Below are 21,291 nucleotides of genomic sequence, written 5' to 3' on the forward strand. Positions count from 1 at the left end.
GCTGGAATGGACAATGACAGAATAAAACAGTGGGATGGGAACTGAGGAAGGGGTGAGAGTTTCACTGAAGTGACTGAACGAGTTAGGCAGGGAAGGAAGTGAAGCCAGGAAGGGGACTGACATCCATGGCCTGGGTGTCCCGGTTTGGCCAAAGAGCAGGGTCAGTGGGAATAAGAAAGTGGAACAAGTAGAAAAGGAGGCTCTAATCAGAGAGTAGGTTTTCCAGATGCACATTTCAGAGTGGATTCTGGGTGATGAAAAGGTTGGGACTAGATGCAGGGGCATGGGAGACAATGTGCAGGTTGAAGAAGTAGGGAAGATCAAGAAATGATGAGTCCATGGGAATTCCCTGGGGGTCCAGTGGTTAGGACTCAGTGCTTTTACTGCCAGGGCCTGAGTTCAGTCCCTGATCGGGAAACTAAGATCCCGCAAGCCGTGTGGCGTGGCCAATAAATAAATAAATAAATAAGAAATGATGAGTCCAAAGTATCAGACAGGTCATTTATGTGGGCCAGTGATTCTACACTGGGGGCACTACTGGCCGGGACATTTGGAAATGTGTGAGAATCTTATTGGGGTCTCTCCCCCACTTTTTTTTGGTTGCCACAATATCATGGGGTACTACTAGCATTTGGAGGAAGGCAAGAAGATGAACATCCTGCACAAGGAAGATCTGCCTAATCCAAAATGCTAATAGCACCCCCATTGAGAAACACTGAGGAGAGAATGAAGCTGGAAGCTAGCGTCCCCAGTGAAGGCAAGGAGCTTGGCACACCACTGTCCTGAAGGGGAGCATAAGAATACTATGATTAGATGTGAGCTCAAAGCACAGGTTTACAACCTCAGAACAAGGCCAAAAAAAAAACAATGGATGGGAAACAGCAGCGGAGATGTAGCACCCCTGACTCCTGGCCCCAGAATATTTCAGGGAAGCATGTGCAGAAAGAGCAGGCACTACTCAGAAACAGAATGCCTGGCGAGGGAAAGCCAAGTTCAGTGAAAGAGAGGTGGGGCTAGGGAGGGTGAAAAGGGTAAGAATGTGGAGAAGTTTCTCTGCAGAACAGGGAGTTTCCAAGTCCCATTAATCACAACTCAGAACTGTCTCAAATCCTTCCCTTCATTTCCACTCCTCCTGCCCCCCACCCTCAATAGCTTTCACTTGGGTTCTCAAGAGAGCCTCAGAATTTGTTTCCATGCTATCAATCTGTCACCTTTCCAATATACCTTTTACATTGTTTCCAGAAACATCTTTCTAAATACAAGCCTGATAGAGACTTCCCTAGCGGTTCAGTGGTTAAGACTCCACACTTCCATTGCAGGGGACACTGGTTTGATCCCTGGTCAGGGAACAAAGATCCTGCATGCTGCAGCCAAAAAAAAAAAAAAAAGGGCACTAAATACAAGCCTGATCATAAAAACTTTCCATTGTTTCTGTTGTTTATCTAACTAAATCCTAAACTTAGCATGGCACTCAAGGCCTTCCAGCATCTGGCCCTAGCTGAACTGTTCCAGTCCTTTCTCCCTTCTGTATTTCTCCATGCTCGACTGACTCCTTGCTTTCCTATTCCTTTTATTCATGGTCAGCTTCCACAAGCCTTTACTTGAACCTTTACTTGAACAAATAAACCTTATTTGTTCTGCTTTACGTTCAAGTTCACGGCTTTGAGTTCATAAGTCCCTCTCTTCCATTACCAGTGCTTCTTAAACTTCCCTGAAGGTAAAAATCACTAGGATACTTGTTAAAAACACAAACTCCTGGGTCCCATCCCAGATACATCGAATCAGAATCTTTAAGGGAGGAGCCTAAGAAGCCATTTAGGATGGTTTTAAAACATGTCCCCCCAAATCTCTGACATTTCTCTCACCAAAAGGTAGAGTCAAATTCCCCTCCCTCCGAATATGAGCCAGCTTTAGTGACTTGGTCCTAATGAAGAGAATGTGGAAAAAGTGATACTGTATAACTTCTGAGGCTAGGTCATAAAAGGCTACACACCCTCTGGCCCTGACTCCCTTCCTTCTTTGTTCCCTCCTTCCCTCCCTCTCTGGATGCTTGCCCTTGGAACCCAGCCAAGCAAGCCAAGCATCCACGTGGAAAAGCCATATGTAGGTGTTCTGATCGTGGCCGCAGCTGAGACCCCAGATGACTGCCAGCATCAACTGCCTGACTTGTGAGTAAGCCTTTAGATGACTACGGCCCCCAGTTTTGAGATACCGGGGATGGTGAGAGGAACAGAGGCAAGCCCTGCCCAAATTGGAGATTCACAGTAAAATAAGTATTGTCATTATTGCAAGCCACTAAATTTTGAAGATTTTTTTTCCCGTATAGCAATAACTGGAACACCATATTATTCCCCCCCACCCTTTTTTTTTTTTTTTGGCCATGCCACTTGGCTGGTGGGATCTCAGTTCCCCAACCAGGGATTGAACCCGGGCCATGGCAGTGAAAGCCCGGAATCCTAACCACTAGGCCACCAGGGAACTCCCTGGAACACCATATTATTAACAGGTACCTCATGTGATTCTTTTTTTTTTTTTATTATTAATTTATTTATTCATTTTTGGCTGTGTTGGATCTTCGTTTCTGAGCGAGGGCTTTCTCTAGATGTGGCAAGCGGGGGCCACCCTTCATTGCGGTGCGCGGGCCTCTCACTATCGCGGCCTCTCTTGTTGCGGAGCACAGGCTCCAGACGCGCAGGCTCAGTAGTTGTGGCTCACGGGCCCAGTAGCTCCGCGGCATGTGGGATCCTCCCAGACCAGGGCTCGAACCCGTGTCCCCTGCATTAGCAGGCAAATTCTCAACCGCTGCGCCACCAGGGAAGCCCCTTATGTGATTCTTAAGATGAAGGAAGTTTGGGGACTTCCTCTACTATACAAACTATACTAAACTATAGTATTACATTCCTTGAGGTCAGGAATTAAGTCTTAATAGCTTTCCAGAGCTTGACCCCTTTTTTCTGAAATAGCTTTATTGATTTTCTTTTTTTGATAAGAATAATACATTTGACATAAAAATTACAGCAATGTATAAAGCATAACATAGAAGGTAAAAGAGCTATGCGGTCTCACCCCACCTCCACGCCACCTTAAGTGATAACCATGGTCAACAGGATGGAAGGGCAGTGTTTTCCACAGAGCAGGTGGTTGATGGATTTGTCACTGAAGAAAAGGTGACAGTGCAGATTACAGAAACTTCCTACTGGTATTTAGCTGTATTCTAGATATAGCTACAGAATCACTTTCTTCAAATCTTTACCATCTTTCTTCTCTTAAATGTATCATAGCTTCCTATTAATTAACAAACTCTACTAGTGAGGTAAACTCTGCCCTAAGCTCTATGGAATCTCTATTTGAGTGAAGTTAATGGGCTTACCATCTCTGGTATATTATTAACTTATACCATTCCCTCAAGATTTGTTGAGTGCCTACTATGTTCTAATCACCATGCTACACACTAGGGATATAAAATACGCAGGAAAGGGGCCCTCATACCAAAAAACTCATGGTCCAGAGCAGGGGTCAGCAAACTTTTTCTTAAAGAGCCAAACAGTAAATATTTTAGACTTTGAGAGCCATATGGTCTCTATTGCAACTCTGCTGCTGCAACTCTGCTGCACGAAAGCAGCCATGGACAATACACAAAAGAACATGGCTATATTCTAATAAACCTTTATTTACTAAAATAGGCAGCCAGTAGGCTGTAGTCTGCCTACATAGTTTGCACTGTTCAACAGAACCTTATGCAATGGTGAAATGTCTCTGTGATGTCCAGTATGGTAGCCACCAGCTACATGTAGCTATTGGCACTTGAAATGTGGCTAGTGCAGCTGATGAACTGAATTTTAAATATTTTTAATTTTAATTAATTTAAATTTAAGCAGCCACATATGTAGTGGCTACCCTATTGGACAATGCAGGTATAGAGTGCACCTAATACTCCCTTCAACTAAAAACTTACCTCAAGGGCTTCCCTGGTGACGCAGTGGTTGAGAATCTGCCTGCCAATGCAGGGGACACGGGTTCGAGCCCTGGTCTGGGAGGATCCCACATGCTGCGGAGCAACTAGGCCCGTGAGCCACAACTACTGAGCCTGCGCGTCTGGAGCTTGTGCTCCGCGACGAGAGAGGCCGCGACAGTGAGAGGCCCGCGCACCACGATGAAGAGTGGCCCCTGGCTCGCCGCAACTAGAGAAAGCCCTCGCACAGAAACAAAGACCCAACACAGCCAAAAATAAATAAATAAATAAATAAATAATAATTTAAAAGAATCATTTAAAAAAAAAAACAACTTACCTCAAAATTCATCTCAACCAGAAAGCCTTCCTGACTAGCTTCTGCCCATGGTGGTCACTCTCGCTCTCTTATTTTATATCTAGTCCTTACTCCTGTTCATTCTGGACTTGCTGACATTTTGCTTAATAACTAATGTGTTTTATAATTATCTTTTGTGTTTATAACTCTTTCTTTCCCCAACTGAACAAAAATTCAAATATAGAGAATGTGTCTCCTGATTATTATCATCTTCCTTCTCCACAGAGCCTTGCATGGTACTTAAAATCCAGAAGGTGCTCAGAAAAGCCATTTTACACCATGTACTTCCTTTACCAATCTCCCTGACAGGTGGTAATGTTTGCTCAAGACAGATGGTCCTTTTGGACCAGGATCAGCACTTACTTGGAGAATATTTCTACAATAGCCGATGACTTGTTCTTGTTGACAAGAGAAAGTTCTTTGGCCGTAACCCTCAATGATAGTGAAGTCCATTGCCGTCTAGTAAATGGAGTTGATTCCATCTTGTCTACAGATACTGAAATACCTATGGGATAAAGAAAGTCAGAATATGAGACACAGAAGAGGATTCTCCAGCATCCAAGGACTGGCAGCGGTGTGGTGTTAAGTGAGAGAGCAGAGAGCCCTGGAGCAGCAGACTGTAGTCCTCTACCGGTTCTCTCAAAAACTGTAACCTTGGTCAGATGATTGAATTTGGGTTGTAGTTTCCTGTAAAACGAGAAGGTTAGATCAGGTAATCTCTAAGGTCCCTTTCAGTTTCCATCATTTTATGACTGACCCCACTGTGCAAACAGTGATTGGCCTTTCCCTGAACTTAAGCCTGTTCCAAAGTCACATTTGGAGTGAAATGTCCCACTCTTCTGAGTTACATCCCAGGGGAAGTACAATTGGTATCTCTGTAGAGTCAGGTCCAAATTAGGTTCTACCTACATCCAAGTTTTTTTGGCTGCCCTCTCTCCCCAAGTTCTGTAGCAATGACCACTTGGTGCTGGGGAGAGAGCTGTGGATACAGCATAGAATAATACAAAGAGCATGGGCTTTAAGGCAAGGTAGACTTCAAATGAAATCAAAATTTTGTAACCTTGAACAAATTATATAACCTTTTCAGTTTTAGTTGCCTCACTGTAAAATGAGAATACCTACCCTTACAGGGTTTTTGATGTGGGTTTTAAGGAGCTAATATACTTAAAATACTAGGCGGGCTTCCCTGGTGGCGCAGTGGTTGAGAATCTGCCTGCCAATGCAAGGGACACGGGTTCGAGCCCTGGTCTGGGGGGATCCCATATGCCGCGGAGCAACTGGGCCCGTGAGCCACAATTACTGAGCCTGCGCGTCTGGAGCCTGTGCTCCACAAGACAGGCTGCGATAGTGAGAGGCCCGCGCACCGCGATGAAGAGTGGCCCCTGCTCGCCGCAACTAGAGAAAGCCCTCGCACAGAAACGAAGACCCAACGCAACCAAAAAAATAAATAAATAATAAATAAATAATAATAAATAAATTAAAAAAAAAATACTAGGCATATTATAGTAGTATGAAGAACATTTTAAGTATAATATAGTAGTATTGGCTTCAAGTCAAAGAACACATAAAGCCATGCCCTTGACATCACCTAGACCCTATCCATTAACTGGATTATTTGTTTTTGCCCCAGTAATTATCAAAGGAGTTCCAACCTTTGTTGGAGGTGAGATTAGAAATGAGTCAGTAGTTTCCTTATTTGAAGACTGAACAATATAAATGAAAGTGCTACTTGCAGCTCTCCTGACAACCACAGAGCGTAACTTATCTGGTAGAATATATGGTTCATCAGGCACTGCTTCCAACAGCCTTGACAACAGCAGAACACACAATGTGCTTAACCAAGCAACGTGGGCTACCATTTCACACTAAAAGTCCTGTGATGCAAAGTAAGTGATAAGTGACCCAAAAAGACCACACTACTTTCCCATTTGTACTACCTGTTCTCCCCACTAAAGCCTTGTCTGAAAACATTAGTTTTGTTGTTTTTGTTTGTTTGTTTAAATCCCCATGTTGTAAGACAACATTGAACCCTCTTATGGTAAGGAGCTCTGGTGTCAAGAGACACATGCACTAAATGGGAGTGTTGGCCCCATTACTTAAAGCTGTGTGTCCTTCCCTAAAACTTAGATTTCTCATCCATAACAACAGTACTTACTTCATGGTATCTTTATGAGGAATAAATAAGATAAAGAAAAAAAAGACCCTGACATAGAATAAGTAAGCAATAAGTGTTAGTTTTTTGTATTATCTCTTCTCCCTGGATAAAATAACCTTAATTCTACACACGTTCTTTGAAATAAACCTGCGTGTATCAAATAATATATGACATTTGTCTATCTGCTTTCCAGTTTGTAACTGACAGACCTACCAGACCTTGCCAGGCCTTTCTCTAACAAGACAATGACACAGCTGTTTATTCAGCTAAACGTAATTATGTATAACCACAATAATGACCCTTTAAGCCAAGTCCACGAAATACCGAACAACACCTTTAGACATTATTTGGTACAATTATGCTTCCAATGTAAGTACAGGTATAAATGTTGTCAGTTCTAAAGGGATCAATTCTGGATCAAAAAAAAAAAAATACAGAATATATGTTCTCATACTTGTTCATTAAAAAAGGAAAAGCATTAATTATTTGAGGGACTGAATGTGATAAAGAAAAAGGATTTTAATTCCCAAGTCCAATTTTGTGATTTTGATTACTCTCCGCCAGAAAGCCAAGGTAAGTCAGAACAACTATCTTGGTATAAGGCTAGGATAAGCACACTTTATACTCAAGGAATGACGTGGCTCACACCCTGACCACATCTTCACGGAAGCATACTGTTATGTCTTAGCAATGTGATCAGCCACCCTGTGAAACATACAAAGGTGAGAATCAGTACACGATTTTTGATAGACTCTGGTACCAGGTTACTGAGTAACTACTTCCAAATTGTGTATATAATCTGTCGGGCTTGCTAACGCACACAAATACTTATAGCACAAGACAGAATGTGGTTAGAGGCAATGAATGTTCTCGGAGTACAGGACTTGATTTCCTGGCATGGTGGGAGAGAAGGGAAGACTAGGGACTTACAAAACTGGCAGAATTTCATCAAGTGAGGGCAGGAGGCGGAAAGTGCATCTCAGATAGGGGGAACAGCATTACACTGCTAGGGAGCTGAAACAACAAAAGATACTTTAATGGAGTTCGACTCTAGATGCAAGAGAAGTTAAAGTAGGGAAAGACAGAATGAGGACATACTGGGAACAGCCTTGAAAACCATGCTAATAGGATTCCCCGGTGGTCCAGTGGTTAGGACTCAGTGCTCTCACTGCCATGGGTCCGGGTTCAATCCCTGGTTGGGGAACTAAGATTCCACAAGCCGAGCGGCATGGCCAAAACAACAACAACAGCAACAAAGAAAACAACGCTAAGGAATCTGGACCATATTCCAACAGCGGAAAGAACTAGTCTGTGGGTGAGCAGAGATGAGGTCTAGTTGTCATGTGTCATTCCCTAGCACATGCGTGACCTTTATGGCAAATGAAAAAAAAGATTTCCCTGAGCCTCAATATCCACATCTGTAAGAAAAGAGCTCTGTAGTGGATTACCCAGTCTCAATGGGAGTTTCTGAAAAAGCAAGTAACATAATAAAAGCCACATTCTAAAAGCTGATCCTGGGACTTCCCTGGTGGCGCAGTGGTTAAGACTCCGTGCTCCCAGCGTAGGGGGCCTCGGTTCGATCCCTGGTGAGGGAACTAGATCCCATATGCATGCCACAACTAAGGAGCCAGCGAGCTGCAACTAAGGAGCACACCTGCCGCAACTGAGGAGCCCTCTGGCCACAACTAAGTAGCACACGTGCCGCAACTAAGGAGCCAGCGAGCCGCAACTAAGGAGCACACCTGCCCCAACCAAGGAGCACACCTGCCCCAACCAAGACCCAGCACAACCAAATAAATAAAATAAATAAATAAGCTATTTAAAAAATAAAAGCTGATTCTGCAGCAGTGTGTAACTTGATAAGACAGGAAAAGATTGGAGTCTTATTTAGTAGTCAAGAAGATCCTAAAACTGCCTAAGTGAAAGGTAATCAAGGTCTAAATTAGCATAGGTGGGAATGGAAAAGTGGGAAGAAAGAATTGAGAGTTCTTAGAATAAAATGGACTTAGGGTGAGAAAAGGAATCAAAGGTGGCATCATCGAACTTGAACCATTAGAAGGTTGTTGATGCCACTAACAGAGAGTAAACAGAGGAAGACGAGGGGGAATGAGGAGTTGTGCTTTACACATGTTGAGATCTACATGTCAGCAAGAAAAATCCTAGTGATACACAGCAGGGAGCTGAAAGGTTAAAAATCAGACTCTTAGAAGGAAAGGAACACTTTAAAACATCTAAAAACATCTAGTTACGCAAAGCACCACGTCTCAATCCTCACAACCACTTTAAAGGATTGGTTTTATTAGCTTACGTTTGTGATGAAGAAACCGAGGTTCAGAGATATTAAATAACTTTACAATGATTACTTAGCTATAAAGTAGCAGAGCTGGAATTCAAATCCATATTCTGTCTGATTCCAAAGTCAATTTTCTTTCCACTACGAGTATGAGTAATGATTAAGACCATCACCTTTAGCCAAGGTCGAAAACCGGGCAGCAAAATCTCTGAACTCACCTAGCTGCAACCCACACAAATGACCTTTTGGTAAGGGTGTGGTGGCAAGTATCTTCCCAGAATGGTTAGCATCAGAGATAACTTTAAGTTTAGCATCAGAGGTAACTTTAAGTTTCTCTGAAAAGAATTTCAGAGAAACTTAAAGTTACCTTGGGCCTGCTTGAAATACTCTCCCATCATGAATATCTCGGCTTTCTGGGCTTGCATTAAATGTGTGATATCTCCCCCAACTCACCCACTCTGTCTCAGATGACAGTCCCATTCTCAGACTTTAGGACAACTTCCTTAATCCTAGAAATCCTGTTAAGAGTGAAAAGGGCATGTACAACAACTAAAAAAACTCTTCCAGAAGGATGTACTCGGTTTGGGCTACAATATCCTTGAATATTTTTTCCAGAGGCCCAGTGGACTTTAAGATCCAATCCATTGCATTGTCATATACAAATAATGACGGCAGCTGTCACTTATCGGGCACTTACTAACTCTAATTCTTACAACACTCCTGGAGACAGACTATTTCCATTAAAAAACAAACACAAACAAACAAACAAAAAAGCCAACTGTGGTTTATAGAGGTTGAATAATTTGCCTAAGGTCATCTAGCTAACATATGGCCCAGGCAGAATTCAGTGTTCAGACTCCAAAACCCAAACTTCAACTGTGAAGGAAGAACTGCTGGATTGGTGGAACTTTGTGCAAGAGTTAAAGGAAACAGATATAACAAAAATAACTCTAAGATCAACCTAGCCTCAGAGACTGGGACAGTGGTACAGCAAGTAATAATGGCATACATAGAAAGGGGAACTATTTGCTAAGAGGAAGATGCCTTCAGTTTCAGATACATATGGCAGATTTTTACATCAAGAGAGAAGCTTAGAAATCAAGTAATCAAATCCCTGTTTTTACAGTAAGGGAATTAAGCCACATAAACACCCAATAACTTTCCCAAACTCACCAGCTAGCCAGGATGAGAGCCAGAGCTATTCCCAGTTCAAAGTTCTTTTATCACACCAGGTAGCTTGAGGTGGAACAGCTAAACCCCTTTGGGTGAGCTATAGCCTAGATATAAAGATCTCTGAACAAAGGTCCTTGAAAATAAAGGGTTGGGCAATGACACACTGGAAAGTTTGGCCCCAGGTATCTGCTTCCTCAAGAGATTGCTTAGGGTGAGGCCTGGAGCTGCTTGGGAAACAGCTCTAATAAATTCATCTATAGCTTTACCTAACCAAGCAAATTGTCTCCCAGAAACAAGGCTGGGACAAAAGCAAATGAGCTGCCACTAATAAAATCCTGTTCTTAAAAATCCAATCTCATGGGATTGACATATATACACTACCATGTGTAAAATAGACAGCTAGTGGCAACCTGCTGTACAGTAGCACAGGGAGCTCAGCTCGGTGCTCTGTGGTGACTTAGATGGGTGGGATCAGGAGTAGGGTGGGAGGAAGGCCCAAGAGGGAGGGGATATATGTATACATATAGCTGATTAACTTCGTTGTACAGCAGAAACTAACACAACATTGTAAAGCAACTATACCCCAATTAAAAAACAAAATCCAATCTCAGTTATATCTTTCTTGCTCTCTATTTTTTTTTTTTTTTTTTGCTACTGAGATGGTTGCTTGTGCAAGAGGCATAGTTGCTTGAATATAACCTCAAAACAGAGAACAAAGTACAAACTCACTTGTTAAGAAAAAATGTTATCTTTTAGAAATAGACTGTAGACTTAATTAAAAGAAAAAAAACAATCTAAAAAACTTCAAGGTGCAAAGGGAAATTGTAAGCAAAAGCAACATGAAATGTGTTCCCACATAATGTTTTTTTAGAATATAAACTACATTTATTTCTAAGGTATATTTTTGTACAAAAAATAGTGACTAAATTCACCCAGGCCGTGCGGCATGTGGGATCTTAGTTCCCCGACCAGGGATGGAACCCTAGTCCCCTGCAGTGGAGGCGCAGAGTCTTAACCACTGGACTGCCAGGGAAGTCCTGATGTTGAAATAATTTTAGATTTACACAGGAGTTGCAAAGATAGTAAAAAGTTTCCATATACTTTTCACCTAGCTTTATCTTACATTACCACAGTACAATTATCAAAATTAAGAAATTAACATTGGTACAGTACTACCAAATAAACTATAAACTGTATTCAAATTTTACCAGGTTTTTCATTAATGTCCTTTTTCTATTCTAGGACCCTATACTGCACTTAGTTGTTGTGCCTCCTTAAGGCTCCTCCAATCTCTGACAGTTCTTCTGTTTTTCCTTGCCTTGAATGGCCTTGACACTTTGAAGAGTACTGGCAGATATTATGTAGACTGTCCCTAATTTGGGTTTCCTGGTTTCTCCAATAAAAAGAACCAGGGTTCCTTGGAGAAGTGCTTGATACAGAGCTGGGGAAGGGCAAATACAAGATAAGCCTGGACAGGGAACTATCCTCAGTATCTAATAATAATCTATAAGGGAAAAGAATCTGAAGAAGAATCGATATTATATGTAAATGTATAACTGAATCACTTTGCTGCACACCTGAAACTAACACAACATTATAAATCAACTATACTTCAATTAAAAAAAAGAGATGGGGACTTCCCTGGTGGTCCAGTGGTTAAGAATCTGCCTTCCAGCTGAACTCGGGTTCGATCCCTGTTTGGGGAACTAAGATCCCACATGCCAGGGGGCAACTAAGCCCGCGCACCACAACAAAAGATCCCGCATGCCGCAACCAAGACCCAACACAGCCAAATAAATAAATTAATTTTTAAAAAAGAGATGAAACAAAACAAGATAAGCCTGGAACATCTCTCAATGCTCAAAAAAAAGTTTGTTTTTTTAAAAAATATGATGTTTTCTCAGATTAGATTGAGGTTATAGAATCTGGGGAAGAATGCTACAGAGCTGATATGCCTCCTCAGTGCATCATATCAGAAGATACATGATTTTGATATCTTATTACTGATGATGTTAACCTTGATCACTTGGTGAAGGTGGTACCTGCCACGCTTCTCCACTGTACAGTGACTATCTTCTTCCCTTTATATCCCTTAGTTTCCCCACCAGGGATCGAACCTGCACCCCCTGCAGTGGAAGCACGGAGTCTTAACTACCAGACCACCAGGGAAGTCCCATACTGTGGTGTTCCAATGGTGATTTTCTATTGCCCTCATTCCTTCTACATTTATTAATTGGAATTATTCTATAAGGAAGAATTATCCTTTCTCCCTCATTTATTTATTCAATCACTTATATATACTAGTATAGACTCATGGATATTTATTTTATTCTCTGGGTTATGATAATTCCTGGATTATTTTATTCCCTGGGTTATGTTATTTTGTTGCATAGATTATTCTACCTTGGCCATTTGGAGCTCTTTCAGCTTGGCTCTGGTGTCCTTTCAAGATGCCACCAAATTTTTTTTTTTTTAAGCACTTCCTCACTTTCTAGCTCTGTAAGATGTTCCAGATTCATCTTGTGCTTGCCCTGCCCCAGCTCTGGAATCAACCACTTCTCCAAGGAGGTCTGGTTCCTTTTATTGGAGAAACCAAGACCTGGACATTAGGTGTACTCATTGCTACTGAGATGTCACTGCTTCTAGGCTCTCAGGGGACAGGACTAGGAAATATATGTATGTATATTAACCCACATATATACACATCTATATTTCTATATTTATCTCTATATCTGCCTATATATATTTATATTTATATATAAATTTATAAATATATACATATATATTTTTAAACTATAAATTCATAGTGATACTGCTGACTCCAATCTAGCATCACAAAATTCATTCTAGTATTCCCTTTTATTTATTTGTAACTTCTTTCTCTGAGGGTGAGAAGCCTAATTTCATAGAATGTGGAGAGAGATCTAGAATCTCCAAAATGATGCCATTGCCAGTTTCTACTCCCTTGATACACCATATATTTTTTCTTTACACTTAGACTGTTATCCCTTCCTCAATATATTCACCTTTCAAGACTCAAGTGAAAAGACTACCTCCTCAAAGAACCCTTTCCTGAACTGCCCTAGCCTTACCCCAATCAGCATAGTCACTTCCTCTGCCTTATAATAATTTTATAAATCATACTCGATAGCAAGATTCTTGAGGTGAGAGGACAGATCTACTTTGCCTCTTACCCTCTAGTATCTAGTATATTGCTTTTTTAAATAGAAGGAACTCTATAAATATGTCTTGAATAAAACTGCATGAAGGTTCAAATTTTATCCAAAACACTATTAGTACAAAAAATGACTGCCATTATATAGTCCTAAGGCAAGTTGAGATGGTAAATATCATTTTTCAGAACTGTGAATTAGTAATTTTAGCTTATTCAAACTCTGAGATACACTCAAATGATATGAAAAAAGAAAATGGAACCACTAAATAACTTCAAATACTACACATAAAAGGCTCACTACTCTATTATTCAGCAACATGGTGACATACAAGTCTATAGCATGTTAGAATAATCATTGCTACTGTTCTTGGAAGAGCTTCAGCCAGGTCTCTGTAGAAACATATATCCTAGACAATAGGGAAATTGTAACAATAACCAAATTCCCACGGGTCAGCATGGATATAGATATTTGCATAAGGACAGAGTCGCTTCAATAACATTAGCCTCTTTCTTATATCCTCTATAAGAATATTTTGTTCTTAAAAACACTAAGAGGGAGGGCTTCCCTGGTGGCGCAGTGGTTAAGAATCTGTCTGCCAATGCAGGGGACATGGGTTTGAGCCGTGGTCCGGAAAGATCTCAGATGCCGTGGAACAACTAAGCCCGTGCGCCACAACTACTGAGCCCTCGCTCTAGAGTCCGCGAGCCACAACTACTGGGCCCACATGCCACAACTGCTGAAGCCTGCGTGCCTAGAGCCGGTGCTCCGCAACAAGAGAAGCCACCGCAATGAGAAGCCCATGCACTGCAACAAAGAGTAGCCCCCGCTCGCTGCAACTAGAGAAAGCCCGCACGCAGCAACGAAGACCCAACTCAGCCAATGAATAAATAAATAAAAAGACATTATTTTAAAAAAAAAAGTATTATTAAAAAAAAAACAAAAACAAAACACTAAGGGAATTCCCTGGCGGTGCAGTGGTTAGGAGTCCGTGCTCTCACTGCTGAGGGCCGGGATTCAATCCCTGGTCAGCCCTCAAGCTGCATGGCCCGGCCCAAAAAACCCAAAACAAAACAAAACAGAAAAGCACTAAAATCCAGGGCAAAAGTAACGAAAAAATAAGTTGTAAAACTGAGAAGCAATTTCACTGGAAACTGCTCACCAAAGAATCAGAGCAATCTTCACTAGGCACTTACAAATATTCACCCTAAGCAATTCACATGTTACTATTCCAGAGATAAAAGAAGAAAGTACCCTCAGATATAATCTTACCTGGCCTATGTCAGGAGAAAAGTAAGTGTCACAATACTGACTCTTCTATCTTCCCCAGACCCTAACTTTACCTCCACCTCTGACTTTGCCCTAAAAACATGCTCACATTTCTGGGGGGTGTGTGTGTGGAAATTTGGATATATGGATTAAAGAAATAATCCTTTATTCTCTTAAGCCCTTTCCCCCCTCAAACTACCATCTCACCTTGCTCCCATCTTTAGAACCTTAGTTTCCGGGTTCTCATTGTTTCCACTTCCTCATCTTCTATTCATCCCTCTGCCCACTTGGGTGTAGCTTCCACTCCCACCATCCTGTTGAAATTATTCTCCTGAAGATCTCTTACTATAAAATCCAAGGACCAGGCTTCCCTGGTGGCGCAGTGGTTGAGAATCTGCCTGCTAATGCAGGGGACACGGGTTCGAGCCCTGGTCTGGGAAGATCCCACATGCCGCGGAGCGGCTGGGCCCGTGAGCCACAACTACTGAGCCTGCGCGTCTGGAGCCTGTGCCCCGCAACGGGAGGGGCCGCGATAGTGAAAGGCCTGCGCACCGCGATGAAGAGCGGTCCCCGCACCGCGACGAAGAGTGGCCCCCACTTGCCGCAACTAGAGAAAGCCCTTGCACGAACCGAAGACCCAGCACAGCCAAAAATAAATAAATAAATAAAAATAAAAGTAGCTAAAAAATTTAAAAAAAAAAAAAAAAAAATCCAAGGACCATGTCTCAGTTTTTACCACTCTCTGTTGACATTTGAGTTGTTGATTAATCCCTCATTTTTGAAATTGTATTTCCCCTTGTTTTTTCTTAAATGGAACTCTCCTGCTTCCTTTCCTATCTTTTAAATCATTCACAATTTTCTCATGCAATCCTCTCTCCCTCTCTCTCTCCACTCACCCCTGTTCCTAGGCATTACTCAAGGGTCAGTATCTCTCCTCTCTCTGGGTAAGCTCACCTATGCTGAAGTCATCAAAGGTCACTTACACCAAATGATTCCCAAAGCTGTATCATAAGCCCTAACCTTCCTGACTTTCCACTGCATGATGGATAGCTTCATGTGTCATAAATACACAACATAAAACAGCCTAAATCATATGAATCATCCTTTTACCATTACCCTTCAAATTAAGTTTACTTAACCACAGATAATTTTTCTCCAAAGATGAGCTGGCATATGAATTTTTGCTTATATAAAATAAATAATACAGCATGAAAGACAGTATAACGGTAACAAAATGTGTACAAGGTCTGAAGTCAACAAGAGGACTTCCAGGGTCTCACTCTGCCTCTTTCTAATTGTGTTGACCACAGGCACTTGATTCACCTCTCTGAAGAGTACACCGTCATTAACCTTAGCTCATCAAAAATGCCTAATATGTGACACATAGTGAAGAGAGAATGGCATAGGGGCTACGAGCCTGGGCCTTCCTCCGTACATGTTGCTCCCTCTGTCTGAAAATACTTCAGACCCTCCCTGGCCTTACAATATAGATCCCAGCTTAGATGACATTTTCCTCCAGATGCTTTCCCTAACCCCGAAGACTGGGCTAAGAGGCTCCTCAAGTTTCCAAGGGACTATACCTACCCCAACATTGATCACATTGTATTTTTTGGATCACATTGTATTTTAACTCTCAGAACAGTGCCTGGCACATGGGTGGGTACTCAAGTATTTGTTAAATGAAGGGAGGTTTACCAAGTATCTGAAATCATTTGTTGGATTCACCTATTTTTATAAACTAGTACTTTGGGGGGAAAGAAAGTGAAACAAAACAGTGGGTTATGTTTGTTTATTCTGAGATAAATCATTCCAAATAATGGGAAACCAGTGGATATAGCCACCGAAAAAATGGTCTCTAGCATTAAACTCAGGCAGAATACAACGTAACCTTATCTGTATAGATTGTTTTAGTTCACTCTCTCTGTTGGAATATTTCAGGTATTTTCTTACAAATGCTATTTCTTACAAATAACTGGCTCTTCAGGTAATAAAGCTAAATATAATTCTAGAAACTAAAAGAGAGCTAAGATGAGAAATAAAGAGGGGGGAGCCTTAATTCAGTAGGTCACATACTGAAGTGTTCATAAGAAGCACCCAGGAAGCTTGTTTTTTTGTTTTTTTTTAATTAATTAATTAATTATTTTTGGCTGTGTTGGGTCTTCGTTTCTGTGCGCGGGCTTTCTCCAGTTGCGGCGAGCAGGGGCCACTCTTCATCGCGGTGCACGGGCCTCTCACTGTTGCAGCCTCTCCCGTTGCGGAGCACAGGCTCCAGACGCGCAGGCTCAGTAGTTGTGGCTCACGGGCTTAGTTGCTCCACAGCATGTGGGATCTTCCCAGACCAGGGCTCGAACCCGTGTCCCCTGCATTGGCAGGCAGATTCTTAACCACTGCGCCACCAGGGAAGCCCAGGAAGCTTGTTTAAAATACAGATTTCCAGGTCCCATGCCACAATTCTGATTCATTAGATCTGGAGTAGGGTCCAGGAAGACCACATTTTAACAAGAACCTTGAAGTGATTCTAGTGTTGGAAGTCTCTCCCCATCATATGCTGGAAAACACTGAAGTAAAAAGGTCTAAGATCTATACATATTCCAAGAAAAATGGAAAAACAGCAGCATAAAATGTTTTTATATTGTTCATTCCAAATTTTACATTGTCATTCAAATTTGGCAGTGTAAGAAAAATGGCTGCCCTTCAAAGGTTAACTGAGGTTTGGACAGAATGAACCTGGGTCACTGAACTGATAAATTTGTTGCCCGTTATCTAGGTTCATCTAGAACTTCCCTGCCCAGATGGCACAAAATTACTGTGCAGGGACTCCCCTGGTGGTCCAGTGGGTAAGACTCCATGCTCCCAATGCAGGGGGCCCGGGTTCCATCCCTGGTCAGGGAAATAGATCCCACATGCATGCCGCAACTAAGAGTTCGCATGCCACAACTAAGATCCCACGTGCTACAACTGGGACCTGGCACAGCCAAAATAAATAAATAAATAAATAAATAAATAAATAAATATTGTGCAGACCAATAACTCATGATAATAAAATTGAGTTCTTTTTTTTTTCTGAAGATTTTTTTTTAACGGCTTATTTATTTATTTATTTATTTGCCATGCCTCGAGGCTTGTAGGATCTTAGTTCCCCAGCCAGGAATCAAACCCAGGCCCACCGCAGTGAAAGCACCGAGTCTTAATCACTGGACCACTGGGGACTTCCCAAAGTTGAATTCTTTTTACTCTTTTCTCTCTAGATTGGTTTGTTGCTGAATTTAAAATGTTGCTTCAGAAAAATATACATGGTTAAAAATACGGTATCTGAATAGAAATTCCAATTTATTTTTATCTACTGAATATGAGGGTAACTAAAATTTATTGACATGTTAAAGTTAAAGCAAGAAGCCAACAGGCTTGAGCTCTAATCTTTATTTAATCTGCCACTAATTAACACTATCATCTGCTTAACAAGTCATCTCTCAGGGCCTCAATTTCCTCTTGTGTAAAATGAAGGGGTTAAAATAGCCTAGTTTTTCTAACTGTGGGTCACAATTAATGAGTCATGAAATCATTTTTAGTGGGTCAGAACCAGCATGCTTGTTTGTTTATGTTAATGAAAAATGGAATGAAACAGAAAATGTTAGAGTGCATCACACATAGTAGAGGTAAATATTCTTTTATAAAGCTTTTGTTTCAGTTTGTGTGTGTATAAACTGGATAAGAATGTAAAATAGTTCTTACTGTGGCACGTGGTTAAAAAAAATTACTAGTTTGACAAGTGTCGGCGAGGATGTAGACAAACTGAAACCCTCATACACTGCTGATGGGGATCTAAAATGGTGCAGCTGCTTTGCAAAAGAGTTGGCAGTTCCTCAAAAGGTTAAACATATAATTATTGTATGACCTAGCAATTCCACAATTCCACTCCTAGGTATGTATGTATGTATGTATGTATGTGTGTGTATCTCCAAGAGAAATGAAAACACATATCCACATATAAACTTGTCCACGAATGTTTCCGAAAGTGGAAACATTCCCAATGCTCATCAACTGATAACAGATAAACAAAATGTGGTTTATCCATATGAAGGTATATTATTCAGCCATGAAAAGGAAGTACTGATACATGCTACAACATGGATGAACCTTGAAAAAATTATACCAAGTGAAAGAAAACAGTCACAATAGAGTACATATTGTACGATTCCATTTATATAAGATGTCTAGAAGAGGCAAATCTATAGAAAACAGAAAGTAGAGTAGTGGTGGCCTACCACTTGCGGGTGGGGGAGAAGGGACTGACTGCTAATAGTTATGGGGTTTTTCCAGGAAGTGATGAAAATGTTGTAAAATGGACTGTGGTGATAGCTGCACAACTCTGTTAATATACCATAAACCATTGAATCGCACACTTTAAATAGGTAAATTGTATGTTACATGAATTATTTTTCAATAAAACTGTTATTTTAAAAAATTATAGTTTGAAAGTCACTAGACTAGATGATAGATATCACTGAGGTCCCTGAGAATTCTAAGTGTACCCCCATACAGGGCTCACTTCACCCATCCTCCCACAATGGTTATTTGGAGGCAGGGCAGTAAGTTATCATGGAAACACCAACTGACTCCAATTCTGATTCCAGTGCTAACCAGATGCATGGTGACCTCTCTGTACTACCCTTTTCTTCTATGTAAAATGAGGACGATAACCTACCCTACAGGGTTGTTCTAAACATAAAAGGAGATAATAAATGTATACCATGCCTGGCACATAGCTTGAGGTCACAGCCAGATCTTGTCAGTCTCCGTATGCTTCCGTGTCTAAGACACATTCAATAAACATTATTCCAGAGGCTTCATTAACAGGATCCATATTTGGGCTTAGTTTACATGTCACATTGTCTTAACAAGGCCTATGTCATTAGACTCTGATAAAAAATAATTCATAAATGTAATTTTTGTTTCAGCTGTTTGACTTTTTTTTAGTGCAAAAATTACTCTCTTTATAATATTGTATAATGGAAAGAAATTAGTGGTCTCTTTAAAACATTGAAATTTTAATTTCATAATTATTAGAAAAGCTACCCATCTCTTCTCAAATGTTTGTTTTGGGCACTTTGAGCAATTACTTTTTGTAGTTTCTATTCAGAAGTCAAATTAGGGGAATTCCCTGGCAGTCCAGTGGTTAGGACTCCGTGCTTGCACTGCAAGGGGCATGGGTTCGATCCCTGGTTGGGGAACTAAGATCCCACAAGCCTCACGGCGTGGCCAAAAAAAAAAAAAGTCTATTGAGCACTTGAAATGTGACTAGTTTGTATTGAGATGTTCCTTAAGTGTAAAATACATACCAGATTTTATTTAACAACCTAAATGGGAAAAGAATTTGAAAAAGAATAGATACATGTGTATGTGTAACTGAATCACTTTGCTGTGCACCTGAAACTAACACAACATTGTTAATCAACTACACTCCAGTATAAAATAAAAAGTTAAAAAAGTCAAATTAGGGGCTTCCCTGGTGGCACAGTGGTTAAGAATCCGCCTGCCAATGCATGGGACACGGGTTCGAGTCCTGGTCTGGGAAGATCCCACATGCCGCGGAGCAACTAAGCCCGTGTGCCACAACTACTGAGCCTGTGTTCTAGAGCCCGCGAGCCACAACTACTGAGCCCGAGTGCCTAGAGCCCATGCTCCGCAGCAAGCGAAGCCACCGCAATGAGAAGCCCACGCACTGCTACGAAGAGTAGCCCTCTCTCGCTGCAACTAGAGAAAGCCCACACGCAGCAACGAAGACCCAACGCAGCCAAAAATAAAAATAACTAACTAAATAAATACAATTTTTAAAAAAGTCAAATTAAACATTATTCACTTTTTTAGTATAAACGTAACTAAACTGCAAAAAGGATAAGTCCATATATAAATGTTGGAATGTGCAATCAAAATTTTTTTTCTTTAATTAGGTGAGTAGTTTTCAAAAATAGTTCCAGCAGCCAAGGTGTAATCCATCAGCGTCCCTCCCATTTCCCCACACCGCCACCCTCCTTCACCCTCCTCCTTCCTTTTGGGGAACGTCTCCTCTGCTGGTCTCAACAAACACTTCAAGCTGCCATTTTCTTCACTGTCTAGCTTCCTTGGTCAGAGTGACTGGTCAAGGGGTGAGCCTGCTCATCATAAACAATTAGGTGGAAATATATAACATACAAAACAGCAGTCTTGGGCTTCCCTGGTGGCGCAGTGGTTGAGAGTCTGCCTGCCAATGCAGGGGACGCGGGTTCGAGCCCTGGTCTGGGAAGATCTCATATGCCGCGGAGCAACTGGGCCCGTGAGCCACAACTACTGAGCCTGCGCGTCTGGAGCCTGTGCCCCGCAACAAGAGAGGCCGCGACGGTGAAAGGCCCGCGCACCGCGATGAAGAGTGGCCCCGCTTGCGGCAACTGGAGAAAGCCCTCGCACAGAAACGAAGACCCAACACAGCCCAAAAAAAAAAAAAATAAATAAATAAATAAATAAATAAAATGCTGGCTTAACTCCAAAAAAAACAGAAGTCTCTACCTGCTCTTGTCCACCCCAAGCCAATTCTACTTCCCAAAGGTAACCTCTGTCACAGTTTGGAGTAAAGATTTTCTGATATTGCCTCTATATGTTAATAACAGCAAACACATAGTACTATGTGTCAGTCACTGTTCTAAGCATTCAGTACACATTATCTCATTTTATCTTCACAACAGCTCATGAGGAAGCTATTATCACTATGCCTATCTTACAAATGAGAAAACTGAGGCACAGAGAAGTTAACACACGTCACACGTGAACACACATTTTTAAAAATTGTAATGGTTTTATGTTGATGTGCTATTCAGTAATTATTTCTTCTTGGACATCTTCCCACATTAAGATGTACAGATCAGATCTACCTCAACCTTTCAGTAC

The 21,291-nt window shown here is 41.4% G+C and overlaps 1 protein-coding gene across 1 annotated transcript in view; it reads right to left on the reverse strand.

The window, feature by feature from the left end:
- The window catches only part of LIMA1 (LIM domain and actin binding 1), an 86,753-nt gene that overhangs the window by 51,672 nt on the left and 13,790 nt on the right, over positions 1-21,291 (reverse strand). Inside the window, 1 exon segment of the mRNA XM_036865928.1 lies at positions 4,671-4,812. Coding sequence (XP_036721823.1) covers positions 4,671-4,789 — 119 coding nt within the window. The 5' untranslated portion in view covers positions 4,790-4,812.

The sequence above is a fragment of the Balaenoptera musculus genome, chromosome 10 (genome assembly GCF_009873245.2).
Source record: "Balaenoptera musculus isolate JJ_BM4_2016_0621 chromosome 10, mBalMus1.pri.v3, whole genome shotgun sequence".
NCBI lineage: Eukaryota > Metazoa > Chordata > Mammalia > Artiodactyla > Balaenopteridae > Balaenoptera > Balaenoptera musculus.